The 15137-nt window shown below is 41.0% G+C and overlaps 1 protein-coding gene across 1 annotated transcript in view; it reads left to right on the forward strand.

Annotated features, from left to right (window-relative positions):
* Positions 1-15137, forward strand: part of LOC117505150 (glucosidase 2 subunit beta-like) — a 248340-nt gene that overhangs the window by 29694 nt on the left and 203509 nt on the right. Inside the window, exons 6-7 of the mRNA XM_034164700.1 lie at positions 865-994; positions 12917-12983. Coding sequence (XP_034020591.1) covers positions 865-994; positions 12917-12983 — 197 coding nt within the window. The remainder of the gene's footprint in view (positions 1-864; positions 995-12916; positions 12984-15137) is intronic.

Here is a 15137-nt window from a genome sequence, read left to right on the forward strand (position 1 = left end):
CCTGAAATGGAGCGTATCGTTTTCTGGATGTTTACACGATGCAGTATTCAGGTACGCCATGCTTAGGCAGATTCAAGTTGCGCATACACATGACACTGAATTACTCAATACAACAATTAAATTTAATAAAAATTCAGCACTCAAATACAAAACTTTACCCTACTGCTTCACCTCAAGCAGCTTTGGTGGCTTCTCTCACCTGGCCCACCTGGGCACAGGACTGTTCACGTCTCATAAAACCTATCAGTTGTGTCCACTGTACGTCCGGTTACAGTACAACCTGGGTCTTAAAGGCGATGATCACCAACATCACAATTGCTTTATTTCACGTTATGCCCAAAACTCACCCATAACTACTTTAGTTCAATCCTTTTGCACTGTATGTTATGGTCATCTTATGCGCACTATAAAAATACAATGTGGAGTTGGACATGCTCCAAAATGCACCTGCACTATGTGCGTTAGACCATGCACCTTTAGCTCGAAAAAGCTGTATTCCAGCAAACCTGATTTGGCGTCAGAGAAGGGGTTTAACTGTATCTAATGTATGGAGCAGTTGCATAATTTCTGGATTGCCGATTGCAGTGATGACAAGGGTGGTTTCACAGAAACGGAACACATTCTGAAATTCAGGATGTTGACAATTACGTTGAGTTGCCTGTTTCTGTTACAAAGGTCTTCAGAATTCTGATTTGGTTGCTCTGACTGCTGTGTGTGTTGCATAAGGTTGGGAAAAGTGGATTTGAACTCCCTACAGGTTGACTTCAGATTAATGACTTTTGTGTGAAAGTGTCACCTGACTTGCAGCTGAAACACTTGCATGTTGTGCTGATCTGTGGTCTTGTTGGTTTTGTCGCTCATCAGGCCCAGCTCAGAAAACTCCAGCAGGTTGCTGAAGACCTCCAGATCAGATTAGAAGAGCACAGGAGAAGAGAGCATGAGGCCAAAAGATTCAAACAGCAAAGATTAAAGCCACCAGCAGCGGGGGACAGCGGTAAGTGTCAGAGCCACTATAACCTGCCGTGATTTGGTTTGTGTCTGTTCAAAGCCATTTTCTCAATCCACATGACTGCAACAGTCTGCAGGTTATTCTCATGGCTACCACAGGGCACCTTCCATTTCATTTTTGCCCAGTCCTGGGTTGACCAAAAGTAAATTGACCTTAGCACTTCAGGCTAGATGATGACATGATGACAAATGGTGGTGCCTTCCAAACAGCCTGAAGGGTTAAATCCAGACGCCTGTTTTGTGGAAATAAATGGACTCGGACAAGACTGCTGAGCAACAGCTTATTGCAGCCCCACAGCTTTCTTTTTGCATTCAGCAAACCTTCAGAGACTCATTGCATATGACTCCTAGGAGAATTCCCTTATCAGTCTGACCACAAGCTGGCGAGGCATTTAACTGATGTCCAGGCTTGCACTTTTTAGTGTGCTCACAGATAGTTGTGGGATGGATATGAAATGAGCTCAATCATTTTTACCCACAAGTCAATAGAGGATTTAGAATAATTGTGTTCGTACGTGTTGGGAAGGCAGGCAGTGGAGATTAGTTGGAAATAATTGTAAGAGAATTGGTCCTTTAAAAAAAAAAAAGCCAAAATAAAACGTGGATTAATTATTAGAACGTTGTTTGTGAAAGACACACAGAGAGACAAATACCTAGAGACAGAATCAGAAACCTGTGGGGAAGAGTGTTGCACCCTTTCAATTACCATATTTTCTGGAATATAAGTTGCAGGTTTTTATTTGTTTATTCATTCATTTATTCACTCATTTGGGAGGTTTTGCGACTTCTATTTGAAGCAACTTTAATATGGAAAAACTGCATTCCCATCTGTGGCCACAAGATGGCAGTGTCCACACACATGAGCTGCTCCTGCATACTGATCTGAAGTAGTTACACTTCAGAACAGAATGTGACAGTAATACACCATTAAGTCGGATGCCAGCCACTGTAAAACAAGAAGAGTAAGTCAAATTAATAAATTGTGCTCTCAAACTGAAAGACCACGCTCTCGCCTTGGGGCAACTGTTTGTTGTGATTTGGCGCTATATAAAAAAATTGATTGATTGATTGATTGACGAAAGAGAGAGAATAACCTTTATACTCAGAACTCCACTTGTTTAGACTGTGTGGGACAGCTCAAACAGCAACAGGGAGGACAGCTAGGTTAAGGTAAGTCTAACTATAATGTTTGAAAAATATATCAGAGTTGTTAATCTATGAACCTGTTAAATTATTCATGGACTAGCATTCCCCTATTTAGCTGACCTATTCAGGCCCTATGTACTGGCCCAGGCTCTGCATTCTCAGGACGCAAGGCTACTTTGTGTCCCTATGGTGGTAGAGAAGCTTGAATCTTGGACAGGACTGGGTTGCTTGACGTGAGGACGTTTAGCTTCTAATCTCAGATGCTTTCTCAGCTAAATTTCTTGCACTGGTAGTCTGACTTCTGTCTTGACTTCTTCTCTACAAGAGTCAAGACAGAAGTCAGGCTACCAGAGCAAGAAATTTAGCTGAGGAAGCTTCTGCGATTAGAAGCAAAACATCTTCGCGTCAAGCAACCCAGTCCAGTCCAAGATTCAAGCTTCTCTACTATGGAAACCACCTGGACAACTGAGAGCCTTCACAGAAATGTACGTATGGTGAATAAAAAGTCCGCCCCTGTTTCGCGGAATAATTTCCCTGCATCAATAAAAGTCAGATTCTGTAGAGGTTTTCAAGTCCAGAATTAACTCATTTATTCTCCCTTTCATATGGCAAGCATACTGGCATAGCATGGCACAATGCTTCCTACCCTTTTAAATTCAACTTATTAGTAAACAGAGTGGGTCTCGGCCTCAACTTTATCTAAAGTCTGGGTCTGTTAGTGAAGCTTATGGTTCGTGGCCGGTGATCACCTTTGTATTTCCTCTGCTCTCCTGTTTCTTAATACTGAAGAATTATACCTGAAGTCTAGTTTTTCTGGCCGGCTGATTGTTGTTTTTTTGGGGGTTTTTTTCTTCTCTCTCTGTCTGAGATGTGGCTGGATGCACGTGCTGGATTGGATGATTTCTGTGGCGTATGCAGGACAGACTCTGCTGTAGGAACGGATCCAATGAGGGGCTTGGAGACACCTACCCCCCCCCCCCCCCCCCCCCCCCAATGGTGTACTGGATGCTCTTGTCTATTGTTGTTGTGTTCTGTATTGTAAACCGTTTTGGTAGATTGGCCGAAGCAGAGGGTCACCCCTTTGAGTCTGGTCTGCTTGAGGTTTCTTCCTCAAATCATCCGAGGGAGTTTTTCCTTACCACTGTCGCCTGTGTGCTTGCTCTTAAAATTGGTAAGGTTAGACCTTACTTGTGTGATGCGCTTTGAGGCAGCTTTGTTGTGATTTAAGATTAGGCTTAAAACTTTCCTTTTTGCTAAAGCTTATAGTTATGGCTGGATCAGGTGACCCTGAACCATCCCTTAGTTATGCTGCTATAGACGTAGACTGCTGGGGGGTTCCCACGATGCACTGTTTCTTTCTCTTTTTGCTCTGTATGCACCACTCTGCATTTAATCATTAGTGATCGATCTCTGCTCCCCTCCACAGCATGTCTTTTTCCTGGTTCTCTCCCTCAGCCCCAACCAGTCCCAGCAGAAGACTGCCCCTCCCTGAGCCTGGTTCTGCTGGAGGTTTCTTCCTGTTAAAAGGGAGTTTTTCCTTCCCACTGTAGCCAAGTGCTTGCTCACAGGGGGTCATTTTGACCGTTGGGGTTTTACATAATTATTGTATGGCCTTGCCTTACAATATAAAGCGCCTTGGGGCAACTGTTTGTTGTGATTTGGCGCTATATATAAAAATTGATTGATTGATTGATTGATTTGGCACTACATAAATGAAATAAATTGAAATAGTTGTAAAATCTGTTGTCAAAACCTTTTAAGTCTAGTAAATTTGCTGCTGTATTTATGAGGATTGCACTTGTTTCACATGCACATATACTTTTTGTTGTACATGCACTTATAATGGCAGTTGAATTGAATTATGCATCTGATTTCTTTTTGCTTCTTATTGGATGAACCAATAGCACCATGTTTAAGACACAAATGCAACTTATGCACCCATGCAACTTATGTTTGTCTTTTGTTTTCCTCTTCATGATGCATTTTTGGGAAGATGAGATGAATACCCTAGTGCGACATGTAGTCTGGAAAATACAGTGGTTATAGGCTCAGTATACATGAACGTGAGTATTTTGGGAAAAAGTAGCTTTTCTTTTTTGGCCTTTCATCCACACAGAAGCTGTGTGAAACCTGCCCTTTTTTCCAGAGGCTTCTGTTTGAACAACATAACTATATGGTTAGGGTTAGATCGAGAGGTGATACTAGTTTTATTTTCTTGCCGGGACTGTCACAGTCTATATCGCTTTATATTGTTCATCTCTGCTTGGGCAACCTTGGAAAAACCAAATACTGCAGTATTTTAGTATGTGTATGAACAAAAAAGAAATTACAAACACTTGACATATGCCTTGAAATATTTTACTGTGAGACGTAACCTTTAATACGCTTATGTGCAAATAGTCAAAACACTGAGAATCCTGACAACATATTTTAAGTTCAATAACGGCTTAATTTATCACATTAACAGTTAGCAATTCTTTCTTGTCAGAACATCACTTTCAGCAACTAACAAGGTTATAATAAACAGTTTTTATTTGACTCAGGAATCACTGACAACAGTGAAGAAATCTAAAACAGTTACTCTCTAGCATAGGGCCTAATTTAACTATAGTTAAACATTTGGATTGAGTTAAACTATTTGTGTTTTTCATTCTTAAATGCTAAAAATAGGCTGTGAAATGATGTATTTTGGGGTGGTGGTGATGTTATTAGTTCATTCAAAGGTCATTTTTTTATTTGAACTAAATCTGAGTTGGGGATTTAGCAGATATTTGATTTTAACATTGAAAAGCCCTTTTGATCTGTATTTTGTACTATATTGTAGCTTATGAAAAGGCACTTTCTAACAGGACTTTGACCTTGAAAATTTTTCCAAGGAAAAATGAATGGAATTGGAAAGTAGTGTTGGCGGAGGTTTGCCCTCTACGAGCGTGGTGCTCTGGTTAGTTTTTAGTTCAGTTTGTTTCACTTAGTTGCAGGTAAGTTCACTTGCCTTTATATTTGTTTTATTACAGCAAGTAGCTCAGGGGAATCAGAATTTGGGACACCTGGGCTTCATTCCCCCCGTTACTCTACCTGTCTGTACTGTTGGATAAGACACTGTCAGCAGCATTGTCCCAGTCCACCCAGCTCCAAATGGTTACCGGCCATAGCTGGTGAAGTAACCTGTGTCAAACTGGTGACCCACCAAAGGAGAGTTATAGACTCTTGATTCATGCTCTGGAATCCGGAGATAAACATAGGCACCACCAGTAGACGTCAGAGCCTCTACTGGACTTATGGTGCTTCTTTTTTCTTCTTTATATTTACTTTGTTTTAGATTGTTACCTTGACTCAACATTGCGTTAACTTTGTGTTCATTTTGCTGATGGGGTAAAGGTGTTTGCCTCATAGTGTGAGCTGTGGTTTGCAACATCCTCATGTTCAAGTCACAGCCCGGGCTGACCTTTGCATCTGTCCCACCCCCCTTTTCTGTTTCCTGTCTTTCTTTCACATATGCACTATACTGCTGAATTTGTCCGTGTCCTTGAGATGCTGGAAGGAAGAATGTAAATGCCCAAATTATCTGGATCACACAATAAACTGAATTTTGTGTGCTACATCCCAAGTGTTGGGCCCATGTATAAATATTACAGGCCATTGTTTGGAAGATTCACAGTGAGCGAGTAAGCGTTAGCAATGTTTCTTTCAGGACACTGACGTGGATCTGGAAGTACGTCATTACAACTCTGTTCACCTCTGGTGGCCAACGTCAGAGGCTTGACTGGATGCACCACCTCCTCTGGATCCCTTGGCATGAATATGATTCAGACAACTTTATTGATCCCAAAAAGGGCAGTTACATTTACACTCCAATTACCTCAGACAAGATACAGCAATTAATCCACAATTATTACTTGTTTACCATAATAATGGCACACATCAAAATTAAAGATAACACATATACATTTGACATTGTTTATGTGCTCTAAACTTGAAGCAGTCTGTCATCCAAATTGAGGCAAAGTGGGTGAAGGCCGCAGCAGAAGGGGTCTGCACCGCCCAGCTTGGGGGTTGAAGGCTGCAGCAGTAAAAACCGCGCTGCCTTTGAGGTGGCAAGAAGGAAGCCAGGGTGAGGGAAGTGGCGAGACGCGGGGGCAGGGGTGGTAACAGGATGGAGGGAGGGAGACATGCATCGTGTGCAGATGAGTTAAATTTCTGAATATGCAGAACCTGTCTCAATGACGCACCAGTAACAAGTGACATAATCGCAGAGTTACGTTGTTTATATTGACTGTGTGACTTGATGTCTCAATAGTTGAATTCACAATTGGCTTCTCCAAGCTACGCCGCTGCTCCATGCCATGCATTACCAGTTCGTCCAGCCTCTGATTGGGGAAAGTAAAATTAAGTTCTGAGTGAGTCAGTGGGCCGCCCCCAAACCTTGAGCTCCGCCAGTAAAATAACACCCTCTGCTGGGCTACGTCAACCTGCATTGAAGACGGGGAAACTTGGCCTCCTGGAAGCTCACTTTCTCCGCCGTATAACCTAGATTTTTGAGAATATGCTAAGTTGGCTGGTGTCACCCACTTCATGTCACAGTGTGAATGGACCCTTGGCTTTTTAAATTAGCTTTATCTTCATTAAATTTGGGCATGGCAGAATGGTGGTTGGTGGGTGGTTCCTTACAATGTGGTGGTTCAGATCCACCAAAATTCACTTTAGATTTTGGTGTGGAATTTGTAACTTTTGGGTCATTAAATTTGTCCACTTATTAAAGACTGTGCTCTCAAGTTTCCTGCATCTTTATGTGATTTCCTGAAGTGTCATCAGTCTGTCTGTACAGAAGCAACCAAACTTGCCCCGAAGTAAGATTGCAGCAGAAGTTGCTAGTGCGGCTCAGCGTGCATGTATCACATCTCGCACAGCACCAGCTGACCTTTGCTAAGCATCACTGGCCCCCCGTGTTCCTGAGCCCGTCATCCTTTTATTCATTACTGCTCATCTTCAAGGCATAACAACCATCAATTTTAATTTTTACAGTAGAGCTGACAGGTTGTGTTCATGATGGCTATTTGTTGGGTGCTTTATTATGCATTTCTAATGACTATCTGCTTCTTTGTGTGAAAATTTAAAGGAGCTTTCAGTGGAGTCATTTTGTGTTTTTGGCTCTTCTCTAAATACAAAATACAATCTTTAAGACCAATATTTCATTGACTGACCACCATTACTTTGTCAATACTGTAGCCTGTTTTTGCCAATGAGCTTTGCTGTTATGTTTCTCTTGCACGTTTTGCAAAAAGCACACTGTAAAATCAGGACCCTCATTTCGCAAACTGCATAGAAAATGTAGTTTTGTGCAAGTACAAAAAAAAAAGTCCCGTATTTATTAAAGGGATGCATGATGGTCGTACACATAGTTTCAGCTGTTGAGAAATTGCATGTGTTAAAGCACATGTTCATACACATTCATGGTCATTTGCATTCAGAAATGCCCTCAATGAACCATATATGGCAACAAAACGTCTATTTAAAAACCATGTGTTGGTTATGTTCCTCCCAGAATAATGGCAGAAAGTGTCAGCGTCAAAAAGAAACTTGTGAAATGGAGACTAAGGTGCTTGTGTGTTGTTATTGCATGGAGATGACAAAAATAAATGCAGCAAGGGGTGACACTGAGTCCACCAGTACTTTTGAACCTCAACATTTCGTAACAATCATTTGCTCACATTGTATGTTGTTTCATAATTTAGACATCCTAATCGCCTATGGACCTAATTTTTAAGAAGCTTTCACAAGCTCACCATAACAACCAGCATAAAACTTTCCCATTACCATTATGAGTTGAAAATCTTTATTATCTTAAGATAAAATCATGAAATTTGACCCTACGTACACAGCCAAGATATCAAAGAAGTGGCTTCAGGACAACTCTGAATGTCCTTGAGTGGCCCAGCCAGAACCCAGACCTGAATCTGATTGAACACCTCTGGAGAGATCTGAAAATGGCTGTGCACCGATGCTCCCCATCCAACCTGATGGAGCTTGAGAGATGCTGCAAAGAGGAATGGATAACACTGCCCAATGATAGGAGCGTCAAGTTTGTGGCATCATATTCAAGAAGACTTGAGGCTGCAATTGCTGTCAACGGTGCATCAACAAAGTATTGAGCAAAGGGTGTGAATACTTATGTACATGTGATTTCTTAGTTTTTATTTTTAATACATTTGCAAAGATAAAAAAAAATATGTTATTATGGGGTGTTGTGAGTAGAATTTTCAGGGGGGGAAATGAATTTACTCCATTTTGGAATAAGACTAACAAAACAAAATGTGGAAAAAGTGAAGCACTGTGAATACTTTCTGAATGCACCGTATTTACACACATTTCTAAGCATAAGTTCAAGTTGGTAAATTTTACACTTTGTATAGAAATATTTGTATGGATGGTTTAACACAAACCTCTGTACAAACTTGATAAATGTATAAGTAATATGTGATTTCTGTTATGACGTCTCTGCCAACTTCCACCTCACCAACTTGGTTTTCTTTTCATTTCTAACTTTTTTTTATCCTTTTTGTTTGGTTAGGGGAAGCCTACTAATATCAAGATTCACAGAGTGACCAGCGGGTCATACGTAGGTTAAATTGTTGGCTACTCCACTCTGAGAATCCAGTATATTAGATTATTCATCAATGACTTGAGAGCTGCTCTCAAATGTTACTCCAATGCTTCGGTATAAGTAGGAGTGAGTAACTAAATGAATGTGACTCATTCTTACCTTTTAGCCAAGAACTTTTTACTGAACTTGACTCTGTGCAGCATTCTTGTGTATAATTTCTATCTGCCAAACTCACTGAAAACAAAACTACTCAAAAGTCTTCAAACATTGTCCACAGTTGGCACTGGCAAAAGCCTGTATGTGTTTTAGCATCAATACTTGAAATAATGTAATGTTTTTGTCTTTTTTTTTTCCTTTTAAATCCAGCATTACCTGACTATTACACATGCATGTTGTGTATCTCCTTAACATTTTGGGTGCATTTCTTGATCTTACTAGCACTAGCTTTACCTTTGTCACACTCCTCCTGGAGAGAATCAAAGAGTACAAAATGTTCTGCAGTGTCATTTGAAAATGGGAAGTGTTTTTATCTGGCTTTTTTTCCCGTTTATTATCTGTCAGTAAGCTGTCTGGAAGTAGGAATGAAAAGTCAGAACAGCAAGCAGCTGAGCCTGCAAAGTTAAACATAAGTCTGCTACTGTCACTCACTTGGCACTCAGTCTCTAGTGATTTGTGAACAGATATTGGGGATTTTTTAAAAGCAAAGATGTTTGTCCCATAAGAGAAAGTAGCTGCTTCTTGTAACTCAATACTTTCACTGATATACAACCCCTTGCAATAATTATGGAATCACCGCCCTTGGAGGATGTTCATTCAGTTGTTTAATTTTGTAGAAAAAAAGCAGATCACAGACATGACACAAAACTAAAGTCATTTCAAATGGCAACTTTCTGGCTTTAAGAAACACTATAAGAAATCAGGAAAAAATAATTGTGGCAGTAACTATTACTTTTTTAGACCAAGCAGAGGGAAAAAAATATGGACTCACTCAATTCTGAGGAATAAATTATGGAATCACCCTGTAAATGTTCATCCCCAAAACTAACACCTGCATCAAATCAGATCTGCTTGTTAGTCTGCATCTAAAAAGGAGTGATCACACCTTGGAGAGCTGTTGCACCAATTGGACTGACATGAATCATGGCTCCAACACGAGAGATGTCAATTGAAACAAAGGAGAGGATTAGCAAACTCTTAAAAGAGGGTAAATCATCACGCAATGTTGCAAAAGATGTTGGTTGTTCACAGTCAGCTGTGTCTAAACTCTGGACCAAATACAAACATGGGAAGGTTGTTAAAGGCAAACATACTGGTAGACCAAGGAAGACATCAAAGCGTCAAGACAGAAAACTTAAAGCAATATGTCTCAAAAATCGAAAATGCACAACAAAACAAATGAGGAACGAATGGAAGGAAACTGGAGTCGTCTATGACCGAACTGTAAGAAACCGCCTAAAGGAAATGGGATTTACATACAGAAAAGCTAAACGAAAGCCATCATTAACACCTAAACAGAAAAAAAACAAGGTTACAATGGGCTAAGGAAAAGCAATTATGGACTGTGGATGACTGGATGAAAGTCATATTCAGCGATGAATCTCGAATCTGCATTGGGCAAGGTGATGATGCTGGAACTTTTGTTTGGTGCCGTTCCAATGAGATTTATAAAGATGACTGCCTAAGAGAAGCCGTGCACCGGCTTCCTCCCAAAGTCAAAGACACACAGGTTAGCTGAATTCATGACTCTAAATTGGCCGTAGGTGTGCGTGCTTGTGTGAATGTGTTTGACTGTCTGTAAGTGGCCCTGTGATAGACTGGTGTCTTGTACAGGTTGTACCCTGCCTCACGCCCTATTACTGTTTGGATACCCCCCCCCCAGTCACTCTTGGTTGGAGTAAGTGGGTATAGAAAATTAATGGATGAATGGTTTAGCAACTTGGCTAAAAAGTCTGGGGTCAGATAGAGCTTTTCTGAAGAGAAAACTAACGAAGACTAGCAACCTTTGCAACCAACCAAGATGACTTTGACAAAAGACAGTTTTAACAGTGTTTTTTTAGTGTAGATATGAAAGAAACTAGATTATCAGTGCACGTGTCAGAGAAAACGTAATGTTGGTCAAAACCTAGATGTGTTTCTTGGATTTCTCATATTTCGGTAATGGCCTTAAGCCGACAAAGCATGTTGTGTTGTCCCGTTTACGTGATCACTTTAATAATCTGGTAACTCCAAAAAAAAACCAGATGATTGTTTTTTTTTTAGTGTACATGTAAATGTGCTCTCCATCTGGAGAGGGGGCGAGACATTTTATGGAAGCTAATGATGAAGTTAATCTAAGTCGTGGATCCACATAGACTTTGAACCAAAGTGTCGTCATTGCTGAAGCAGACGACTTTTACTTTTGAAAACTGAACAACACCCAAAATGGTACTTTTTTGGTGGCCCAAGATGGCGCAATTCCATAGCACTTTAACAAATGCGCTGCAGAATGATTAATTTGAACTCTAAATCAAGACAGTACACCCAGTCCAGAAATCTGACAGGTCTGCTTGCCGCGTCATGACTTTCATCAAATTTGTCAAAGTTATTTTCCTGCCTGAAAATGTTGCTGATGGCTTATGAAGCACAATGCGTGTTCCCTTTGGAGTGCAGAATCTGCTCCGCATGGATAACGTGGTCTGCAGAACTGCAGGCTTCTGTTCCAATTTCTCTCTTCTCGTTGTGCCTCTCTTATTTTATGAGTGTGCTGTGCTATTGCCAGGACAGCATGGGTGGATGAGCGATGGTGTCCATTAGTAAACATAGTCCCCTATATGTGCCACGGGCCTAAAGAGCCAATGTCGTGAACCTCATTTTTCTTATTTTTTTCTTTCCTCTCCTGCTCACTTCCTCGCTTATTTTTCCACGTTCTACCCCACTCTTCTTCTTTAAATTCCTCTTTACCACAACACCTCCACCCTCACTCTATCGTTCTCTCACCTTCTCCCCTGCATATGGTTGTTTTTCATCGCCGCTGCTCTTGCAGCAGAGGGAGGGATGAGACCATTTCTCTTCCCGCTTTTCACACTCGCTGTGCAAGGCGTGGAAGCAGAGACGAGTCAAGAATGTCAAGCATCAGGTTTGGGAATAGAATCCTCTTCAAACAAAGAATAGGCCGCTAATATGACAGATGCCGAGTGTGTGGCACACCGATCTTAGCAAACCTTTTTCCCCCTCGGTTGAGTAGAAACAACACTGGGGGCGCAGAATTTGGTTTCTGCCGCTTCCAGTCATATTGTGAGCGACAACACGCACAAAACAGCACGGCTTTATGAATATGGATTATATTAGGCGGAATTTATGAGCTTATGAATTTTTTATTTTTTTTGTCTTCTACGGCACACTCCGCACAGTCGCTCCACTGTACGGGTTGTGGAAAAAATGGTAATTTCACAATTAGCTTTTCTGTAATTAGTACGGAAAGGTAATTGCAGCGGATGTGCAATTAGCATTATGTAAAGTTCTTTTCCCCCGACTCAGGGGCCAATCAGTTTGCCCCTTTACGTTCTCCGTTATGCTGATGATGTGAGAGACGCTTAGTATGGAACATAAGAGGACTTCCTTTCCCTCCCACTCCAGTGAATGTGATTCACAAAATGAATCAGCTGGGGTCACATGCTTGACGAGGACGGGGCTGAGGAAGTTTTTGAGTCTTTTTTTTTTTTTTCTTTCTTTTTCATCTGCCTGTGAATATGAATGGAGAAGAGAGAAACCACTGTCATAGCAGCCGTTGCAGCACAAAGCCTTCTGATTGCATTCTGGACTCTGACATGGTTTTTTTTTTTTTCACACCCCCTACAGGGAAACCAAATGTTCTTGCACAGCACGACTGACTCATTGCCTGATTGCCCAAGTACCTCCATCCTCTCCCTCCGTAGCCCCGACTCCACTCCGTCCCTAACATCCAAACTGCTTTGCAGTTTTGCATTCAGATGGATTTTGGAAAGCAATGCCAGCATAATTTTATAGTGGAAAAATGTGTATTTTTTTGGTGTTGTATCTCACAAATGCTTGAAGATGCTTATAGTGCGATCACCTAGAATGCTGTTTATTGAAATACGAGTATTCTTGTAATTTTTCCCCAACACTGATGTTGACTTTATTTATTCATTTATTTTTTTTTAGGTCTGGAACGTCAGCACAACACTGTCACCAGCTTTTTCCAGTTACTGAACAACAATAAAGATGGCAGGTAAATTCAATTCAGTTCAATTTATTTTCATTTATATAGCACCAAATCACAACAAAGCTGCCTCAAGGCGCTTCACACAAGTAAGGTCTAACCTTATCAACCAGAGCAAGCACACAGGCGACAGTGATAAGGAAAAAACTCCATCTGATGATCTTGAGGAAGAAACCTCAAGCAGACCAGACTCAAAGGGGTGATTATTTGTTTATTGTTTATTGGTCACATTTGAAAACTTTGCACTTTCATTTGGTGTTGGTGCTGATTTTGACATGGTGCTTTGTTTTCAGAGCAATTTTAGTGACAATTTCGAAAGTCAGATGGAGAGCTTTAACCTCAAAGCTCTGTGTGGCTCTTAATTAGGGTAAAACGAGCAATAAAAATGATATTATGATATGAAAAACAAAAGTGTATTATTTGCTTTTAATTTTTAAAAAGTGCAGTTACCAGGGTGATGGAGAGAGGGGAAAAATAATGATGTCACATTTTACTACATTGAGCGCTCTAAATGATACTGCATTTGCACAAGAATTTGTTTTCCATAGTTTGATTACCGTAATTAGTTTCCACATTTGATTGGGTCCTTCGAGGTGTCCTGTAGCCGGGTGGTGGTGGTGGTGGGGAGCTGTGCCGTCCTGTGCTGTGGGAGCGTGGGGTACCGGAACCGTTGTAACATCCAATCCAATCTCTATACAACCAAACTCAGAACTGTGTCCACATTGTTGGCATCACATCGGACCTGTTCTTGGTGGGTGTTGGACTCTGCCAGGGCTGCTCCTTGTCACCAATCCATTTTGTGATGTTAACGGACAGGATTTCAAGGTTCAGTGTTCGGTGTCCGGTGACCTCAGAGTTGCTTCTCTGCTTTTTGCAGATGATATGACCGTGTTGTCTTCATCAGACTGTGACCTCTGATGTGCATTCGGCAGGTTTGAGGCCGAGAGTGAAGTGACTGAGATGAAGATCAGCACCTTCAAATCTGAGACCATGGTGCTGTGTTGGAAAAGGGTGAATTACCCCCTCTAGGTCAGGGGAGAGTTATTGCCCCAAGTGGAGGAGTTTAAGTGTCTCAGGGTCTTGTTCACGTGTAGGGGTGAGTTGGAGTGTGAGAGCGATAGGTGGATTCGTATGGTATCTGATGTTTTACAGATGCTGGACTGGACTGTCATGGTGAGGAAAGGCTGAGCCAGAATGCAAGGCTCTCAAATTGCAAAATTGCAAATTGCATAATGTGGCCACAGAGCCCCAGATAGTGGAGATCCTCCAATTTATTATTATTTATTTCGTTTGAAGGGTGTAACTGATATTTTCATATTGAATTTATTATTTTTATTCCCCCTCCAGGGATTTGTTCTCCCACTAAGGTGACAGGATTATCTCACAGGTTTTAGATTCCTATAAAATACTGTGCTAAAGAAAGTTTCCATCAAGTTTTGATCATCTACTGTGGAGTTTTGAAAAATGTAACAATGGCATTAAAAATGAGGGAGGGTGAGTCAAGGAAAATGATGGAGTGATTTAGCTCCAGTTACAAAAAAGGCAACAAAAAAAAAACAACCTTTAAGAGAACTACAGAGTTAAATTTTTACATCATCCTCTAGAGAAAAACTCAATAAATCAAGCAACGACTCAGATTTTACATACCTGTTGCATCCTGGGGATTCAGACGTGTAGGTTATCAAAAAAGTCAATGCACAGCTCCTGTTCAATTTCAATTTATTTCAGTTTCAATTTATTTCCTTTATATAGCACCAAATCACAACAGAGTTGCCTCAAGGCGTTTCACACAAGTAAGGTCTAACCTTATCAACCCCCAGAGCAACAGTGGTAAGGAAAAACTCCCTCTGAGGAAGAAACCTCAAGCAGACCAGACCAGGGGTGACCCTCTGCTTGAGCCAAATCAAACCTCTAAAAACTCCTTTTCACTATGCTTTGCCTGAATTGCCATAAATAAAACCTTGGGCAAAAATATTTTCATGACGTTTGATTGCTCAGGCACAAGTAATTTGTCTTCCCTGTTCAGCAACATTTGAGTGTTTCTGCTAATGCAGTTTTGCGTTATTATGCATGTGCACATATTTGATCTGGATATTGAGACAAACCTGGGCAGGAAATAATTTGAATAATTGGGGTGGGAGATTACAACCTTCACATTCTTGA

The sequence above is a fragment of the Thalassophryne amazonica genome, chromosome 23 (genome assembly GCF_902500255.1).
Source record: "Thalassophryne amazonica chromosome 23, fThaAma1.1, whole genome shotgun sequence".
In the NCBI taxonomy this organism is placed as follows: domain Eukaryota; kingdom Metazoa; phylum Chordata; class Actinopteri; order Batrachoidiformes; family Batrachoididae; genus Thalassophryne; species Thalassophryne amazonica.